The sequence below is a fragment of the Protopterus annectens genome, chromosome 7.part1 (assembly GCF_019279795.1).
Source record: "Protopterus annectens isolate FY-2018-M chromosome 7.part1, PAN1.0, whole genome shotgun sequence".
NCBI lineage: Eukaryota > Metazoa > Chordata > Ceratodontiformes > Protopteridae > Protopterus > Protopterus annectens.
This window is the reverse complement of record NC_056740.1, coordinates 417,925,816-417,944,929: the sequence shown is the minus strand read 5'-3', so window position 1 is coordinate 417,944,929 and position 19,114 is coordinate 417,925,816. Positions and strand designations below refer to the sequence as shown.

Here is a 19,114-nt window from a genome sequence, read left to right as displayed (position 1 = left end):
ACAGCTGGATTTCATCCAGATGCCTAAGACTAATAATTTACAATTTATTTTGTTGGTAGTGTGCATGTTCTCAGCATAGGTGAAAGCTTACCCATGTCACAGAGCTGATGCAGTCACAGTTATTAAAAATTGTTATCTGATTATATACAGAGATTAAGTATACCCAGCATTAACAGTGACCAGGGAACTCATTTTAATAGTAATCTGTTTAAAGAGTTATGTATTGCTTTTAATACTAAGTTGAGTCTTCACTGTCCCAACAATCCCCAGTCATTTGGATTAGTGGAAAGGGACTCTTAAATGTTGAAGATTTGTGCTGAAACCCACTTAAAGTGGCCCCAAGCCCTTCCCTTAGCATTAATGAGTATGAGGACCTCACTGAATGCCACCAGGAAATTGAGCCAATCATTTGCGGGCCGGAGTTCCGCTGTGGCGACCCCTAACTGGGAAAAGCCGAAAGACACAACAACAATGAGATATTAATGGGGAGACCCATGGCCCTTCCAGCTACCCCTCCAGTGGGAAATGCCGATTTAACTTTGTCAGATGATGCTATGATTTCTTATTTTAGGAGACTCCTCAAAATTTTGCAGCAGTATCATTGAACAGTAAGAGCAGCATTACCAAAGCCTCCTGACCAACCCTGTCATCAACTACAACCGGGTGATTGGGTATACGTGAAAGCTTTTCAGAAGAAAAAACTGCCTGAGCCCGAGGTGGAAGGGGCCTTTCCAGGTCCTCCTCACCACTCTAACTGAAGTTCGCTGTGCAGGACTACCAACGTGGATCCATTCGTCTCATTGCAAGAAGACCTGTCATATAGGGACCCCAGACCAATCATCGCAGCCAACAGAGGGAGAGCAAATTGTGACCAATAAATCATCTGCCCAGTGAGAAGGTCAACTTCAGTAGCAGTCCATGATGAATCCAGAGACAACAGGTACTTTTGCTTTGTTTTTCTGCTGCTGTTCCGTTCTATAAACTGGCCAAGAGAAAACAGTTTCTTGCTGGTCCTTCGGCAATATGCCAAAAATCTAAACAAAACAAACTGCTGAAAATGTTCGTATGTATATCATCATTCCAAGGCAGGAATTATCATGATTACCATCCCTGCATCACAGATGTCATTTGAAAAGGACCTTAATGACATCAGCTTTACATGGCGTAATGTAACTGATTTTTCAAAAGTTGTGTCTCTTCAGCTTGCAACCACACAACATGGCGATACATGTTATGCCAGAAATGGGACTGTACCAGTAGCGAAAAGCAAATGTAATGACACCAGGCATAAAAGTTTGTTAACCTCTTTGCACTTAAAAGCTATGACTGGGGGCGTGGCATGGGCATAAGCAACCGTTACTACATCTGTGGTAATCATGTCTACCCCTGGCTGCCTACAGACTACTCTGAATGTTGCTTTGTAGGCTATATTACTCCTGCTATTCAACATTTCAAACACCCACCAGCAGGTAGACTGAGAAATAAGCGAGCAATCCACTGGACTGAGCAGGTATTTTCAGTTTTTAATCCTGGGTATGGAGTGCAAAGGACAATGCTTGAAATCACCATATTTGCTCAAATTCTACAGGAGGTGGCCAACGAAACTTCACATCAGAATGGCAAATCGAGAAATGACTGAAATGCAACCTGTGGTGTTACAGAATCAAATGGCACTTGATATAATGCTTGCTGGAAAAGGGGGGGTCATGTGCTCTCATTGGGAGCCATTGTTCATATATTAGTGACTGTCGTGATGAACAGGAATAACTGGCAAACTTCATGAAACAAAGGGCCAAAGAGTTGGACAGTACATCCAAAAACTGGATACTTTTTTGATGGTTAGGCAGTGTTTTTGGTAACATGGGAACTAGCATAATCCAGGGTAATGTCATTGTACTTTTATTATATTTTTGATCACTTTGGTATTTTCTATTCTAAAGGCAGTAATTACAAGATGTTTAACCTCACCTGCACATGAAATGCCACTGCATACACAAATCAATGAAAGTTCTATTTTGACAGAAACTAATGATGACTACTATGATGATGAGGCGTATTTTATCAAGTAAAAAAAAAATAAAAATATAATTATATAGTTTCATAGTTTGTAGTTTCATAGTATAGTACTAGGCTATCTGCCCTAGGGCATTTATAAGCCTAGCCAAAGTGTATGTGGCTTTCGCCACCCCATGTAATGATACAAAAGTGTACAAATAAATTAAATTTAGTTTACTGTGCCTCTATCTAGCAATGACATAGAGATGACCCCCGGGGTAAACCTACGATCACCCATCCATTCGTCCAGGTTTCTCTTGAAGAGAGTCAGTGAGGGGCTCTGCCTAACATGGATAGGTATCCTGTTCCAGAGTGCGGGAAGCCTCTGGGTTATGAATCTGTCCCTCCAGCATGTCCTATTCATATTTGTGCTGAGGTTTAGATCTTTAGCTCTCGTGGCTCTGATGGATTTGGATTTTTTGAGGTGGAGCATGTCCATTAATTCTGAATTGGACATGGCCTTGTAAGGCACAGATCACCTCTGAGCAGGCGGTATGCTACTGAATAGAGCTGGAGCTTTTTCATTCTGGCAGCATATGACATATGCTGGAGACCCTTGATCCTCTTGGTAAGGTACTTTTGGGGTCTCTCCAGCTGCTGCAGGTGCCGGGTGAGGTACATACCAAATGGGGCATTGTACTCAATCATAGGCCTGATAAGGGAGGAATATAAGGGTACAATGACATCCTTTGATCTGGATGTGAATCCCTTCATGATAAGGTGGGCAAGGTAGAAGGTCTTTCTAACCACTTTGGCGACGTGGGTGTCAAATGAGAGGTCACTGTCAACTTGGGTCCCCAGGCCTCTGATTACTTTTTCTGTACTTAATGGATTACCACCTATGTGGTAATTTGTGGGTACTTTGTTTTTTCCAAAGGGGATGACTATACATTTTTTGGCATTTAGTTTAAGGCCATGACTCTGGCACCAGTCATCTGTTTCTGTGAGGCCCTTCTGGAGGATGCATGTGTCAGCTGGTGTGTCGACTATGGCGCCTAGTTTGCAGTCGTCTGCGAACTTTGTCAGCCACAACCCCCCTATGTTTACTTGCACATCTGAGAAATAAATGCCGAACAAGAGGGGTCCCAAGACAGAGCCCTGTGGGACTCCACTTGTGACTGGCTTAGAGTCTGACATAGCTCCAGCTATTCTGACTTTGTGAGTTCTGTCCTTTAGCCAGTTTGCAACCCATCTTGTGACAAACGGGTTTACATTTAAGCTGTTGAGCTTGTCTATGATGCCTGAGTGGGGTATTGTGTCGAAGGCTTTTGCCAGATCCAGGTAGGCTGTATGAACTGCTTTGCCTTCATCGATGGCTCTAGTGACGGTTTCAAAAAAGTCCACCAGGTTTAAAAGACAGGATCTGTCTTTTACAAAGCCGAACTGGGTAGGGTCACTTGTCTGTAGGTCCCCGATGTCTTTGTTTATGAGTTCCATAATGATCCTTTCCATAGCTTTGCAGACCAGGCTGGTCAAGCTTATGGGGCGGTAGTTTCCAGGGTCTGTAGATGTGCCACCTTTGTGGAGTGGGACCAATGTAGCTGTACGCCAGTGTTCAGGGACGTATCCTGTAGCAAGGTTAAGATTAAACAGCATTCTTATGTGCTGGTTTAGCTCCTCTAGGAGTTCACGTAGCACGCAACCCGGGACACTGTCAGGTCCCATGGATGCTGTATTTTTAGCTTTGCTGAAGGCAGCTCTCACCTGGACATCTGAGATTTCAGGGAGGTTGCATTCAGCTGAGATATTTATTTCATCTTTTGGGGGAGAGGGAGGGGAGAAATTTGCACTGAACCTGTCTGCCAGTATGTTGGCAATATCTGTGGTATGACATTGATAGTGTCAGAGGGAGAAAACTGTTATGGGACAAGCCCAACCTATTAAAATGTATATTAATTTCAGTTTATTAATGATGCTATAATATGATTGTTAAAAAGCAAATATAATTTTTATGCAGGGCTGGGAAAAATGCAGCTTCATAAGCTACAGCATCTCTGTCTTTTAAACTGCATTCTTTTAGTATGTAATAAGAGAAAATAGTACGTGTTGCATGAAGTGAGGCATGTAGTTATTACAAAAAGGAATTTGTTAGCCTGACACCTCCAGGCTAAGAGTGTATTGTTGCTAGAGCAGGTTTGAAACATCCAAGCCCTTTGGAAGCAGGTGACTCATGTATAGGAAGGTGTTCACGTGAAGTCTGAGGTGAAAATCACGAAGGATGAGGACATTTGCAAAGTTTTCTGTAGGACACAGTCATCATAACGTCATGAAATGACTTGAGCAGTTTGATAAGAAAATGTATAAAATTACAGTTTTTTATGTAAAGTGAGAATGCTTCATCAAGAACTATGAAGACTAACTCCCAGTGCTGTAAAAATAAAATTTCTGTTTGCACATCTGAAGTGTTGTTCCTGACTAAGGGCATATAAGGTAAATTCTTAATGTTATTTATTTATGACTTTAACAATATGGTTCCTCCCTGTTTATTTACCAGACCCACCAACATGAGGGAGAGCATTCTGAAAGGTCTTCAGTGTTAGAAGCATTACTCTCATCTCCAGGACATTTGTGTAAATTGGCTTCATTAGCAGATCATGTGCCATAGACAGTCTTCCCTAGGTAATGCCCCCCACCCTATCTAGGAAATGTCCATCATCATTTTGGCCTGCGGATGTGGGGGAACAAAAGGTCGGCCTTGTTAGTTGAGAGGAAAGAATCCACTAGGAGAGAGCTGTTTTGCAGGTATCAGTAATGACAATCTGGTAAGACATAGGGTGGTGGTGAATTGACCACTGTGCATCTAGTAACCATTGTAGTATTTGCATGTGAAATCTCACTAGTGTACTAAGGTGATAGTTGCCACCATTGATCCCAAAGCCTGTAGGACGTAATGGGCAGCTGTCATCCTGTTTTGAAGCAGCATGTGAGTTTGTCGTCTAATTGTCTGTACCCTGGAGGATGAAAGTTTCGCGATCATCTGACACTGATCTAGGACTGCTCCTATAAATTCCAATGTTTGGGAAGGTTCCGACTGAGATTTTTCATAATTTATGGTTATGCCTAACTCTGTACAGGTATGGATAACCAGATTCCCTTGCTTGGATAAGCAGATGCCTAGCCGGGGCAGAAATGAGCCAGTCATCCTAATAGGGAAATGTGTGGAGTCCTTGTCATCTCAGGTGATCTGCTACCACTGCCATGCATTTGGTAAACACTCTGGAGGCAGTAGTGAGACCAAAGGGCAGTGCTCTGAACTGGTAATGACTGGCTGCCAGCCGGAAGCATAAATGCCTTTTGGATCACCTGTCCATCTCTATAAAGGTAGTACGCGACTTGAAGGTCTATGGAGCACATCCAGTCACCCTGTTCCAAAAAAGGAAGTATGGACTATACCGTAACCATTCAGAACTTTTGGCGTCAAACTGACGTGGTTAGTCTGCTGAGATCCTGTATTATTCTCCAGTCTCCTGTTTTCTTTGAAACTAAAGAGAACCGTTAGTAAGTCCTGAATCCTCTCTGGTCTAGTGGGACCTCTTGGATGACACATTTGCCCAGTAGTTTTTGTATATGAACAACTGCATGATCCCTTTGACTGGGTGGAACATCCGGGATTTTCTTGATTGGGGAGACTGGTGGAAAAGGGGTACTAGGTAAACTCAGGATATTATCCTCTGCACCGATACGTCAGTGGTTATGTTTAGCCAGGCTCTCCAGTGCTGGAATAGTTAACCCCCGATTGCCTACAGAGGCAGGCAGTTGGGCCGCCTTTCAGGAGTGCTGAAAGGGTTTGCCAAAGAAAGGCTCTCTGGACCCTTGATTCTGCAGGCCTCCTCTGCCATAAGGGCGGCATCTTCCAGAATTGTTTCCCCCTCTACCTCTGGGGGAACTCTCCGTGTGCCAGGATAAGACCCTTGCAGGTTTTTGAACCACATTTTGCCACCACCTCTCTGACTCTTTGGATAGGGTCTCTGGCTGGTAAACATCATTTACAGAGAAAACAAACTCCAGTCCAGAAAGATCTCCCCATTGGTGGGGGGGGGGGGGTCAAAAGAAATTAAATCCAAACTAAAATCAAAATGGGATTGTCATATATTAGTTTAAATTCTTATTTTAGTTTGTTAATATTGTACTTCAGATAGGAAGAGAAAGTTTTGTGGCAGGTTTAAACTCATTTATTATCCGTTAATAGTAAAGCAGATGAGCGCTGCTTAAAGTTACATATCAAACTGTGGCTTGTAGCTTTAAAGGTTCTTACTTGTATATACATTTGGTGTCATGTTGAAAATTGAACATTATTGGTTATAGTAAATTAGTCAACTTGTAACAAAAACCTTTGGAATTAAAAACATACAATGAAGTGACAAGCACCGTAAGTGTGAGCAGCTAACCTTCAGTGATTGGCTCTTAGCTGATTTAAGAGTTTTTTTATTGGTTTATCCTAGTCCGTGGGTAATAGAGGATGAATCAGCTTGTGAGTGTGATGCCTTTGACTATGTTCGGTGCTAGAAAATAGGAATGAGCATTTTAATTGGTTAAAAAAGTTTAGCCAATAATTTGTCATTGTTGTGATGTAGTATGTACAAAGGAACAAATGGGAGAAACTGTTGTAATGCTAGATAAACATAGGCAATGCCTCAAGGAATAACCAGTGAACAGGAGTGGGTATGGGAAATTAAGCCAATGTGGATCGAGTGCCAAAAAAGCCTGCCAGAGCTGGAGTTAACTAGTGGAAGTTAAACAAGAAGTGTTGGCTGGCTGAAAAAGAACAATGATTGGCACAAGGGTTTGTCCAATAAACAGAAACCTGGGGAGGGAGGGAGGGAGTGACTGAATAGGTATCGAGAGAGGAGAAGGCGGCACCTGGTTGGTCTGGAGCTTCAAGTAAATAGCCAGAAGAGAAAAAAAAAAAAGTCCTCTATCTTTGGTGGACCCAAAAAAACGGTAGTACAGATTGAAAGGAGGACTCGGGAGGACACGTGGTCCTTAAACCAATATAAAATAAAGTAAAAAGAATTAACATTAAAATATGTGCACTTTTAAATAGTGTACTGTTGAGCAGAGTCAAACCATTTTTAGTTGCAGCAAAGGAAGGAAAATATTAACTTCGCTAAATCTTCTAGCTGGAGACCCTCCTAAATATTATTCAGACCCGTTTTATAAATTCTTAACCAGTGTTAAAGTGACGTGTATAAAACTGTATATAAAAATAAAAGTACATAAAATGTAGTAAAATGTTAATAAAGAGAACCTAGATATAGATACTAAAACAAATGAGTGCGTGAGTGCTGTTACTTATCAAACTGCCTCTTGTAGCTTTGAAGGCTCTTACTTATCTATACAATTGGAGTTATGTTGAAAATTGTTAGTTATAGTAAATGATTCAACTTGCAACAAAAAATGTACATTGAAGTGACAAGCTCCTTAAGTATGAGCAGCGAAACTTTCAGCAATTGGCTTTTAAATGATACAAGCATTTTTATAGGTGGATAATAAAAGATGGATGAGCTTGTGAATGGGATGAGTTAGACTGAGGTAGGTACTAGGAATTGGGCATGAGCATTTTAATTGTTTAAAAAAGTTTAGCCAATGACCAGTCATCGTGACATAGTGTGTAAAGAGGAACAAATGGGAGAAAATGTAGGCATCGCTACGTGGTATGAGCAATGAACGGGAGTGGATGTGGGAAAATAAGCCTGTGTGCAACGAGTGCCGAAAAAGCCTGCCAGAGCTGGAGTTGATAAGTGGAAGTGTTGGCGGGCTGAAAATAAGACCAATGACAGGAACAAGGGTTTGTCCAGTGAGCAAAGAGAGATCAACTATCCCCACACTCTTCCTCTCCCCAAAGCATTTTTTCTCAAAATTAATGACATGAAGTAGGCCATATGAGTCCCCCATAAGTCAAAAAAATTCTGAAAATGTTCAGTATTTCCAGATTTTCTTGTTCCGTCATATTTCACAAATATAATTATTGCATTGTAATCTTACATTGTTACTGTTTTTTTTTTCTGTTCATGTTCATCTCCATCTCCCAAATACCTTCTCTGCTTCATTTCTAACATACTCTCGATTCTTCGAATCAACTCTCGCTTCCTTCCTTCTCTCCAACATTTTCTGTTGAAACAGCAGAAAAAGTTTCACATGTGTAGCTTCTCTCTGGTCTTTTTTACCAGAACAAGAAGCAGCAGAATCTCCTTACATTTCACAGCTCACTTTTTGTTGGACAGACTTTTGTATTTCCTCCTTAGCATGTGATTTTATCATTTCCAGGGAGGCAAACCTTGAAGACAGCTAGGTGCAGCCATTTGAATCACACACCTGTGTCACGGCATTCCCTGAATAGTGAAATGAACTTACTCCTATTCTGTCTGGTGTACAGTGAGTAATCATTCTCCACAGACACTCTGCTGTCTCCCACTTTTAGTATTTTTCCCTTCTGCCACAGTTTTGTCAGTCCATCTCCTTTTGCTGGTAGGATTGCATCTTTAGTATTTAAGGTCTAGGTTGCTTTCTCTTAGCCAGGTTTCGAGCGTACACACAAATGTGCCCTTTCAACTAACAACTCCTGCTGTGGAATACCAGTCCAGTTGCTTATTTGTGCTTTCATAAAATTAATGCAGTCTGTTCCTTCCAGCTTCTCTGGTATAGCTGAAAATTTCGGGATTCCCCTACTTGCTGTGTCCTCTTATTATTTTTTGAAGCATCTTTTCCTGAGCAGCCTCATCTTCATCTCCCCATTTCTTCATTATAGTCTCTGATTTTTGCTCGATTATCACCTCATGTGAAGATCTCTTTAAAGCTTCTTCTATTTTTTCCAGCCTTTTGTTGATGTCCTTCAAGGATGCATCTGCAGTCCTTACAAATGGGTTGTCCTGTCGTCAGGCAGCCCTTCGGTCGGCCAGATTCCAAAGTCTGGGTCTGGCTTCGGCTGGTGTCGCGCTTCACCCGACGTCATAGCTGCAGTTTTTCGGGTATAAAGGCATCAGCCGACGCCATTTTCCTCAGTCTTTCTTGCTGCATGGCGCCCGAAGCAGAAGCTGTTCGCAAGTGCCGGTCAGTCAGAACCAGAGATTACTACTACCGAATACTACTTCGAAGACTTCTAAAAAGCTAAGTACCCCGTTGGGGACTCTTTCTTGCCTCAGCCGATGTCAGAAAAAGTGAATAACTGTTTAACTTGTGGGAAACAAATACCTCATAAAGATTTCCACTCTTACTGCTTACCTTGTTTAGGCCCAGACCACGACGTAGCAGCTTGTCTAGCCTGTGCTTCTTTTAACCGACGGACGCTTAGACGCCGGTCGGAGTTTGCAGAACAGTTTTTCGGCTCTGATTTTGCTTATATCATGCCGTCGGATCCTCCGACTTCACAAATAACCAAAAAACGCAGGGAAAAGGACCGACACTCGCGGTCCGCGGTTTCGGCCGAAACCGCGGTTAAGCCAACCACGAGTGTCTCGGTTTCGGCTGAAACCGAGCAAGCAGTTCTTTCCCCAGCCGAAAACATGCCTTCTACCGAGGCCTCTTCTAACCTGGTGGAATCGGCTTCTGAAATCCAACCTGCAGTTGCGGTTTCTCAGGAATTATCAGACACTATTCCCTTGGATATTTCAACCCCTGCACGTGGAGCTGCTAGGCCTCCTGCAGCCATGTGTATTAAGGCCTTTGCCAGGGCTAAAGCAGCTAAAGCTTCAAAAACAGTGCCTGTTAAGCCCCACTCTCACAGGCCCAGCACCAGTTCCCATATGCTTTCTTTGGCTGAGGATCTCATTTCTTTAATTCGTGGCTCCCAGCCTCATCCAGACAGGACCTCTCATCCACCTCCAGAGAAGAGGCCTAGAGCAGAGCCCCCAGAGCCAGTATCCACAGATGATTCCTCTGATGACTCAGAACATACAGACCCTCCTGAGGCTCCTTATTCTCCTTACGAAGACTCTGATGCTGAAGAGTCCATTCCTTCAGCCTCTCCACCTGAGGAATTTTCCTTTGGGGAAACCTTGCATGCTATGAGGGAACAATTTCAGTGGCAGGGCCAAGATTTCTCAGACTCCAGAAAAAGGCTTAGAACCTTTCTACATTTGCCACAACATAGGCCTTTAGCTATACCTCCAGTTCTTTCTGTTGTAGATGATGCATTTAATGATGCTTGCACTGCTCCTGATTCATTACCTCCGGCCCCTGCTAAGCCCGATAGGTTCTACAGGGTCCCGGACACTCATCACCATTTATATAAGGCTCCTTTTGCAGATCCAGAGACTATCTCCCAGGGCCCTAAAGCTGTAGCAACTGCATCTACTAAAAACCCCCTCCCCTCTGAAAGGGAATCCAGGTCCTTAGAGCGTTGGGGTAAAAAAGTTTACACCTCTGCTACTTTGTCAGCTAGGGCTTTGAACTGCCAATTTCATATGATACAATATCAAGAGTTTATGCTAGACCAGTTAACTAAAAAACTGTCCTCTGAAGAATCTTTAGATAAGAAATATGTTCAGGAAATGGTACATAACATACAGCAGGTTAGTAACCATTCTTTAAAATGTGGCTATGATGCACTGGAGGCTTCCTTTAGATCAGCCATGACTGGCACAGTTATCAGGAGACATGCATGGTTGAAAGAGCAGGCATTACCTGACCATGTCAAATCAAAGCTTTTAGATGCTCCCATGGACAAAGTCAATTTATTTGGTTCCCCTGCACAGCAGGTACTAAAAAAGATGGAAGAGAAGGCGAAATCTGTACAAACAGTGAAAGATTTCTTACAGGTTCAACCTCCAAGGTTTAGCAGGAACTGGCCCTCCAAGAATTGGTCCTTTCCGGACTCCTCTAAGACACAGAGAGGCAGGAATAGGCATTCAAGAGGCAGAAACCAATCCAGGGGTGCCTACAGGGGACGCCAGTGGCAAGGTAACAACCAGCGAGGCACAGACGCAGCCACCACCACTGCAACAACACACAGTGACTTCGCTGTGGCACCGCCTACCAGGGAACAACTGGAAGCACCCTTAGGCGGAAAGCTGACATTATTTTCAAAGAACTGGCATTGCATCACAAGGGAAAAATGGATTTTGCAAACTATAGACCAAGGTTACAGGTTCCATTTCCATACTCAACCAGCAAAGAGAGGAATGCCAAACCTACCACCTACTCAAAGGGCAGAAGCTCTAAAGCAAATATCTCAATTATTAAGAATGAGAGCTGTGGAAAAAGTACCATCTATGGAACAAGGAAAGGGATTTTACTCCAGACTCTTCCTGGTACCAAGAAAAGAGGGCAAATGGCGGCCTATTCTGGACCTGTCCGCTTTAAACACATTCCTCATAGTTCCAAAATTCAAAATGCTGACCCTACAGCAGCTCCTTCCCATGCTGGGCAAGGAGTCTTGGCTGGTAACTCTAGATCTCAAGGAGGCATACCTGCACGTCCCCATACGACCAAATTGCAGAAGATACCTCAGATTTCTTGCAGGATCAGAGCATTATCAATTCTCAGCATTGCCCTTTGGCTTATCTACTGCGCCCAGAGTGTTCACGAAATGCCTGGCATCACTAATCGCACATTGCAGACTTCAGGGAATCCAAATTTACCCCTACCTGGACGACTGCCTGATACAAGCGGACAACAAAAGCAAGCTATCAGAAGACTTACAAAGAGTCATTTACCTGCTGCAAGCCCTGGGATATACAGTCAATATAAAAAAGTCAAGGCTGATTCCATCCCAAAGAATAACCTTTCTGGGTGCAGAGCTGGACACATCAAAACAAATGGCATTCCTAACTGCAGAAAAGAAAGAGCAACTACCTCTCTACTTCTTGGCATTAACAAAGCAGAACCATCTAACTGCAAGGAAAGTACTACAAGCCCTAGGCTTCATGGCATCCTGCATAATTCTGGTCCCTCATGCCAGGCTGCATATGAGAAAGCTACAGTGGTACCTAAAGAATTTGTGGTCTCAGCACAAGCACAGCCTAGAAACCAAAATTCCAATAATCCCATGCCTGAAGCAAGAGTTCCTATGGTGGGCCCAGGCCTGTCAATCAAACACAGGATTGCCCTTCTGCAACAGTCAACCAAGCCAAACCATCACGACAGATGCATCAGACCTCGGTTGGGGGGCACACATGCTGGACAAGTGCATACAAGGCTTATGGACTCAAGACCAGCTGCGCCTGCACATAAATCTAAAGGAAATGCTGGCAGTAAAATTGGCAATCCAGTCATTCAGACCATTTCTCCAAGAAGGTCAGTTGATGATAAGGACAGACAACACCACAGTTATGTGGTACATCAACAAACAGGGAGGCACACATTCATACCCTCTATGCCGGCTGGCACTGGACCTATTGCTCTGAGCTACAACATTCAGTTACAAGCAATTTTTGTACCGGGAAAATAAAATATTCTAGCAGACATACTAAGCAGAACTACAACAGATGCCCACGAATGGATGCTGCATCCGGACATCTTCAAAGCCATCACAAGAGAATGGGGATTACCACAAATAGACTTATTTGCATCCCCACTCAATCACCAGCTAAAAAGATTCTGCACAAGGACGTACCACCCACTTGCTTGGAAGGTGGACTCCCAATCTTTCAGTTGGAAGAACCTGACAGCATACGCATTTCCACCACTTCCTTTGATGCACAAGGTGCTTTTGAAGATCAAAGAGGAACGTCCAAGGATCATTCTGATAGCTCCAGACTGGCCAAGGCAACATTGGTACCCATTGCTGAGGAACATGTCTCGGGAACAAATATGGGCACTACCTCTGATCCCATTGCTGTTAACACAGAACAACTACAACATCCTGCATCCAAACCTGAAAACTCTGCAGCTAACTGCCTGGAACATTACATAAGAACAATTAACCCAAGTTTATCCCAAAGGGTTAAAGACATAATCCTTGAGGCTCGTAGACCTTCAACAAGAAAGAATTATGCAGCAAAATGGAAAAGATATCTCATTTGGAGTACTGCAAAGGGAGAGGATGTGGCACTGGCAAACATAGCCAACATCCTGGAATACTTGGCAGAGCTCTTCCATACAGGCCTGTCCTATTCTTCCATCAAGATACATGCATCAGCCATTTCAGCAGAATACAGCTTGGATCCTCCTGTCTTCTCGCATCCTCTGCTCAGACAGTTTCTGAGAGGAATTAAAAATGTAAAACCTCCCAGGAAACCACCATTGCCAACATGGGACTTGAACTTTGTGCTAGAAAAATTGACACTTCCCCCTTTCGAACCAGCAGCAACAGCAGAATTACAATACTTATCCTGGAAGACTGCTTTCCTGCTGGCAATCACCTCAGCAAGAAGGGTCTCTGAACTACAGGCATTAATGGCAGTGAAACCCTTCCTGATCTTCCATCAAGATAGAGTGTCCATGAGAACAAATCCTACATTTATGCCTAAGGTGGTATCCAGAGTGTCTTTAAATCAGGCTATCCACCTACCTACATTCTTCCCCAACCCTCAGAACAGGGAGAAAGACTGTTGCATACCTTGGATGTACATAGACAATTACGCTACTACCTGGACAGGACCAAGTCCAATAGAAAAACTGACCAGCTTCTGGTAGCATATGCAACAGGAAAGGAAGGAAAACCAATTTCAAAACAGACAATCTCCAAATGGATAGGAAATTGCATTAGATTTTGTTACTCCTACCATGGAAAGAAAACTCCAGAGAACATCAGGCCTCACTCCACAAGGGCTACAGCCACTACCACAGCTTTCTTACGAGGAGTGGCTACCAAGGACATTATAGAGGCTGCTACTTGGACCTCCGTGCATACATTTGCCAAGCATTACAATTTACCTTTATACTCTAGATCCCGAGCAGGTTTTGCCACTGCTGTTTTGCAAGGGATCCTAACTACACCATAATCTTTCCTTTTTTCCTCCTCCCCTAGTTTAGCTATGGTATTCTACCCATTTGTAAGGACTGCAGATGCATCCTTGAAGGACATAGTACAGTTTTGTACCTACCATAAATGTAGATGTCCGATAGGAATGCATCTGCAGTCAGGATTACCCACCCACCTTCCCCTCTGTGGTACTCCTAGGGTATTTGCCATCCTTCAGCTAGCTTGGGGGGGATCTATTATGGTGTATTTGTTTGTATATATGTACATACATGCTTATTTTATGTGTTTGCTCTCTACTATTTGGAAACATTGGCATTTATCCAAATTTAGCCATCCAAGAGGGCACCTGGCATCTGGGGCAAGAAACACTGAGTAAAATGGCGTCGGCTGATGCCTTTATACCCGAAAAACTGCAGCTATGACGTCGGGTGAAGCGCGACACCAGCCGAAGCCAGACCCAGACTTTGGAATCCGGCCGACCGAAGGGCTGCCTGACGACAGGACAACCCATTTGTAAGGACTGCAGATGCATTCCTATCGGACATCTACATTTATGGTAGGTACAAAACTGTACTTTTGTGTTGATACACTCCATCAGCGTTTTGTTTATTTTAAACAGGTCTGTGTGCAGTTGTCTTATCTCTTTCTTTACTTTACTGGAAGTTATTTCTAGAGGTTGCATTGCTTTTTGCTAAGCAGCTGCTGAACTTTCCCCAGTCAGTGGTGTTTCTTCGCTTTTTGTAGCTCATTTTTTCCAGGTTTACTGTATTTCTTTTTTCTTGGCATCAAGGCAGTACACTTACCAACCAGTTACTGAAATTTACCCATAAACACACAAGTCTACTGGCCTTCTCTCTCGAGTTTCTATTACCACACTGGGAGAGCTAGAGCTAAGCTGCTACTTAATATGCAGCCATCTTGGAAGTCTTTGATGTATGGTACATCTTGCAGTCTTCCCTATTGGAAAAATCTCCTTTCTCCATTCCTTTTAGTTCTTGGAACAGTTTCAGCTACTTTAAAAATATAATATTCTGTGTTATTTTCCTTAAGAACCTGCATCCAGAATCCTACGTTTTCCTTACTTCTTGAACCCCCCCCCTCCTTTACCAGTTTCATCTGCATCCTTTTTAACTTTGACTTGTAACTTTCTGCTTGCGTCATGTATATGTGCTTTAATGACTTAATTGTAAAATATCACTTCAAATCAAGTAATCCTAAAGCACTTTGTTCTGATGGGAGGATAAAAATTTTAAGTGATGTTCTGTTGGGAAGATAAAAATTTAAAGGGGCTAGAAATATTTTCACTGCTTGCATCTTACTATCCAGATCCTTAACCAAGAGTTTCAGGTTTTTTGTGTTATATTTTGTTTAGTCTCATCGCAGATATCCTTGGGTGGCATAACATAAGTCTTTTTAATCCATGCACCTGAGCACTTCATTTTATGTTTCCATATATATATGGGTATTGCTCAGCCATTTCATGTGTGGGTTATGTAGTTTACTGCTGTAGCTTTAGTTTTACCTTTATTTGTTTTATATTTTGAAAATAAATTGAATCATTATTAAAATATTTTTTAACACCAAAATATCATTGTTATGGATTTATCAAGTGCAAAATAGTATCATCTGAGAGAAAGTGATGATTTTCTTGATTACCACACCAGTTTTATCATTGAGTTTGTGTGTCCCTTATTTTCTTTTCTAATGGCTCAAAATATAAAGCAAATTGGGGGGGGGGGGTACCAGTGCCCTGTTGAGAAGTGCAATCTGCCAGCTGAACTTCCCCAGACCTTGAATTGTAATGCATGTAAAATTAACTATTTTTGACCATGCTTTGTGTTAAGGTAGCTTTCAGTAGTTGTCAATGATCAGTTTTCAGCATTTTGTCTGAGCAAGCATGAAGCTTAGGATTTTTTATTAATTTGTTTATACCTTTGTAGATAAAGAAAAAAGAGCTTTCTCGAAGTGATGAAATCGAGGATGGAGAAGACAGCATGATTTCTTCTGCCACTTCTGATACAATTGTTGCCAAAAAGAAAAGGTAGGCAAAAGTTTCTGAAATTACTGATAGATTTTTACCTTGTAAAAATGCTGTACTTTCTGCCTTCAGGTGTTGTGCTAGCCCACCCAGAAATAAATTTTCACCTTTGCTTCAGTTTCCACAGTCTCTTTCAAATATGTCATCTTTGAGTTGATGGTGTTCTTATTTTTATTATAAAAGACATAGACCTGACGAATGGCCTGTAGAGCAAATAAACAAGTGCATTTCTATACTTTAGTCATTACCACTGCAGGCTTAGGATTCAGGTATTTACTTTATAGAGACAGGGAATATGCTTTAATGATGAGTCTGAAATATGTGCTTGTGTGGCAGGAGTACATTTTGCATTTGTTCTTGCCATGGTACTGTAGAAAAGGTATAGGTGTGCTGGCCTGTTCTGTGCAATTGCTTTTCTTTATATATAAAGCAGGCATTTTTTTTTCATTTCAGCCAGTCTTCACTTTTGGTTCTAGTCATGAGTTTTTTCTGCATGTAGATTTGCAAATTTCAACTTTTTTGTCATTCACTATGTCCACAAACCAAAATCACTGTTAAATTAATGATAATCTGGGGACTGGTCTTAGAAGGGTCTTCAACAGTGCTCTGTTACCAACTCCATAGTGCAGCTGAGGCATATCCAGTGCTTTCTCTCACCTGTGTGCTCTGACTTATAATTGCAATACTTCTGATAACAAAGGAATACCAGTAAATTGAAAATCTGGTTTATTTGAACATCTCTCTCTCTCTGTCTCTCTCTCTCTCTCTCTCTATATATATATATATATATATATATATATATATATATATATATATATATATATATATATATAGATCGATCTACCTGACTACATCGAAAATGCAAAAGAGCGAAAACGACTTCACCGACGCCAGAAGATCGACAGATGTTCTTCATCTCACATTGCTGCAGTCCTTACATATGGGTAGTCCGCTGTCCTCGGTCGGCCCGAATACCAAAGTATTAGGCTGACGTCGGTCAAGGCGCTTAAAACTGACATCAGGACGTCAGGGTACAAAAGCGCATGACCGACGTCATTTCCTCAGTCTTTTTTGCCGCATGGTCCGATGCAGAAGCAGCGTTGCAAGTGCCGTTCGGTGTTCTGAAATTTTTCGAATTCGGAGTTTCAGACCGAATCCAAGTTGGCTAAGTACCCCGTTGGGGAATATTTTGGTTTTTTCTTGCCTCAGTGTTTTACCGGATGTCAGAAAAAGTGAATAACTGTATTTCTTGTGGGAAACAGATACCGCATAGGGACTATCATTCTTTGTGTATTCCTTGTTTGGGGCCTGAGCACGACGTTGTTGGGTGTCGCTTTTGTGCTAGGTTCAATAAACGCACTATTAAGCGAAGGTTAGATTGTGCTAGGCTGGTCTTTGGGAAGCGGTGCAATTATAATATGCCGCCGGATTCTCCGGCGCCCGCTTCTGCGAAGAAGCGCAAAGACAAAGCAGTTAAACCCATGCAAGATGAGTCGTCCGTTCCGGACGCCGGTTCTTTAGAGGCTTCAGTGGAACCGGTGGTTCCGACGGAGACTTCTCTGGAGTCTCAGGGGAGACTTTGATTTTGCAGGAGGTGGTCTCTCAGGAGGCAGGTCAGGCTGAAGGGGCTTCTCAAGTTACTGTACTCCCCTCACTTCCTAGGGTGGTTAGGCCTTCTCCTTCTGTTTCCAAGGCTTCTCCCAGAGGCAGGCCAGTTTTAGCTTCTGTTGGTGTCACTCCTAGTTCAGCAGGGTCTGTGCCTAAGAAGCACATGCTTAAAATGGCAGAAGATTTGATTACTCTGATTAGAGGTTCTTTGCCCCTCCTGATAAGAGGCCTAGGGTGGAGCCAGAGTTGGGAAGTTTTGAGCAGGCTTGGATGTTTCAGAGTCTTCAGCTGAAGACCTGCAGGAGTACTCTCCTTATTCTGATTCTGATGCAGATGATTCCACTCCTTCTGCTTCTCCTCCAGAGGATTTTTCTTTTTCAGAGACACTTCATTCTATGAGGGAACATTTTAAGTGGGAAGGTCAGGACTTCTCTGATTCTCGGAAAAGGCTTAGGGAATTTTGCTGTTACCCCAGCATAGGCCCTTGGCTATACCCCTGTTCTGGATGTTGTGGAAGATGTGTTTGCAGAGGCTTCACTTAATCCTGATTCTCTGCCTCCTGCTCCTGTTAAACCGGATAGGTATTACAGGGTGCCTGAGGCTCATAAATATCTTTATAAGAGTCCTAGGGCGGACCCAGAAACTATTAGTCAGGGACCTAAGGGTGTCAAGGCCTCTGTTGTAAAAATCCGGTTCCTCTAGATAAAGAAGCCAGAGCTTTGGATAGATGGGGAAAAATGGTCTATACATCTTCTACCTTAGCTATGAGGGCTTTGAATTGCCAGTTTCATATGTTGAAATATCAAAACTTTCTTCTTTCTCAATTGAAGTCTAAGGTGGATGCTCTGGCGGAAGGCATTGAGTGTAAAGAATTACAAGATTTGGTGCATGTCTCTGAACAGGTGGGTAAGCATTCATTACAGTGTGGTTTTGATGCTGTGCAGGCCTCGTCTAGGGTGGCTGCCACTGGCTCAGTTCTTCGCAGGCACGCCTGGCTGAAGGATCAGAATTTATCTGACCATGTTAAGACAAGGATTTTGGATGCTCCTTCGCAGTCTGATGTGTTGTTTGGTTCACCTGTGGAGTCAGTCTTGAAGAAAATGGAAGACAAGGCTAAGTCTATGCAGGCTGTTAAAGATTTTTTGCAAGTTCAGCCTCCAAGTTTAGTAGGAATTGGCCTGCTAAGGGGTGGACGTATCCTTCTTATGATTCTCAGTCTAGGGGTAGATCTAGACGTGGTAGGGGCAGAGCTCAGAGTTCTTTCAGGCCTAGAACAGGGAGTTCACCTGCACAATCTTAGGGTGAGGGCAGGGGCCAGTCCTTTCGTAAACAGGCCCAATGACCTACTTTTTCAGCTGCCAGATCCTTCTTGCCTGGCAGCACCTTTGGGAGGAAGGTTAGCACTCTTCAAGGAAAATTGGATGTTGATTACCCAGGACAAATGGGTATTGGATATCATACACCAGGGTTACAAGTTTTATTTCCATACCTTGCCTCCTTTCAAAGGCATGCCGGACGTTCCTCCTCAGCAAAGACTAGAGGCTCACAAA

General features: G+C 42.8%; 1 protein-coding gene across 13 annotated transcripts in view; it reads left to right on the top strand.

Moving 5' to 3' along the window:
* Nucleotides 1–19,114, top strand: part of PBRM1 (polybromo 1) — a 2,726,611-nt gene that overhangs the window by 940,710 nt on the left and 1,766,787 nt on the right. For all 13 annotated transcript variants that reach the window (XM_044078866.1, XM_044078877.1, XM_044078870.1 and 10 more), the window contains one exon: nt 15,859–15,959. In XM_044078866.1, the coding sequence (XP_043934801.1) occupies nt 15,859–15,959 (101 nt within the window). The remainder of the gene's footprint in view (nt 1–15,858; nt 15,960–19,114) is intronic.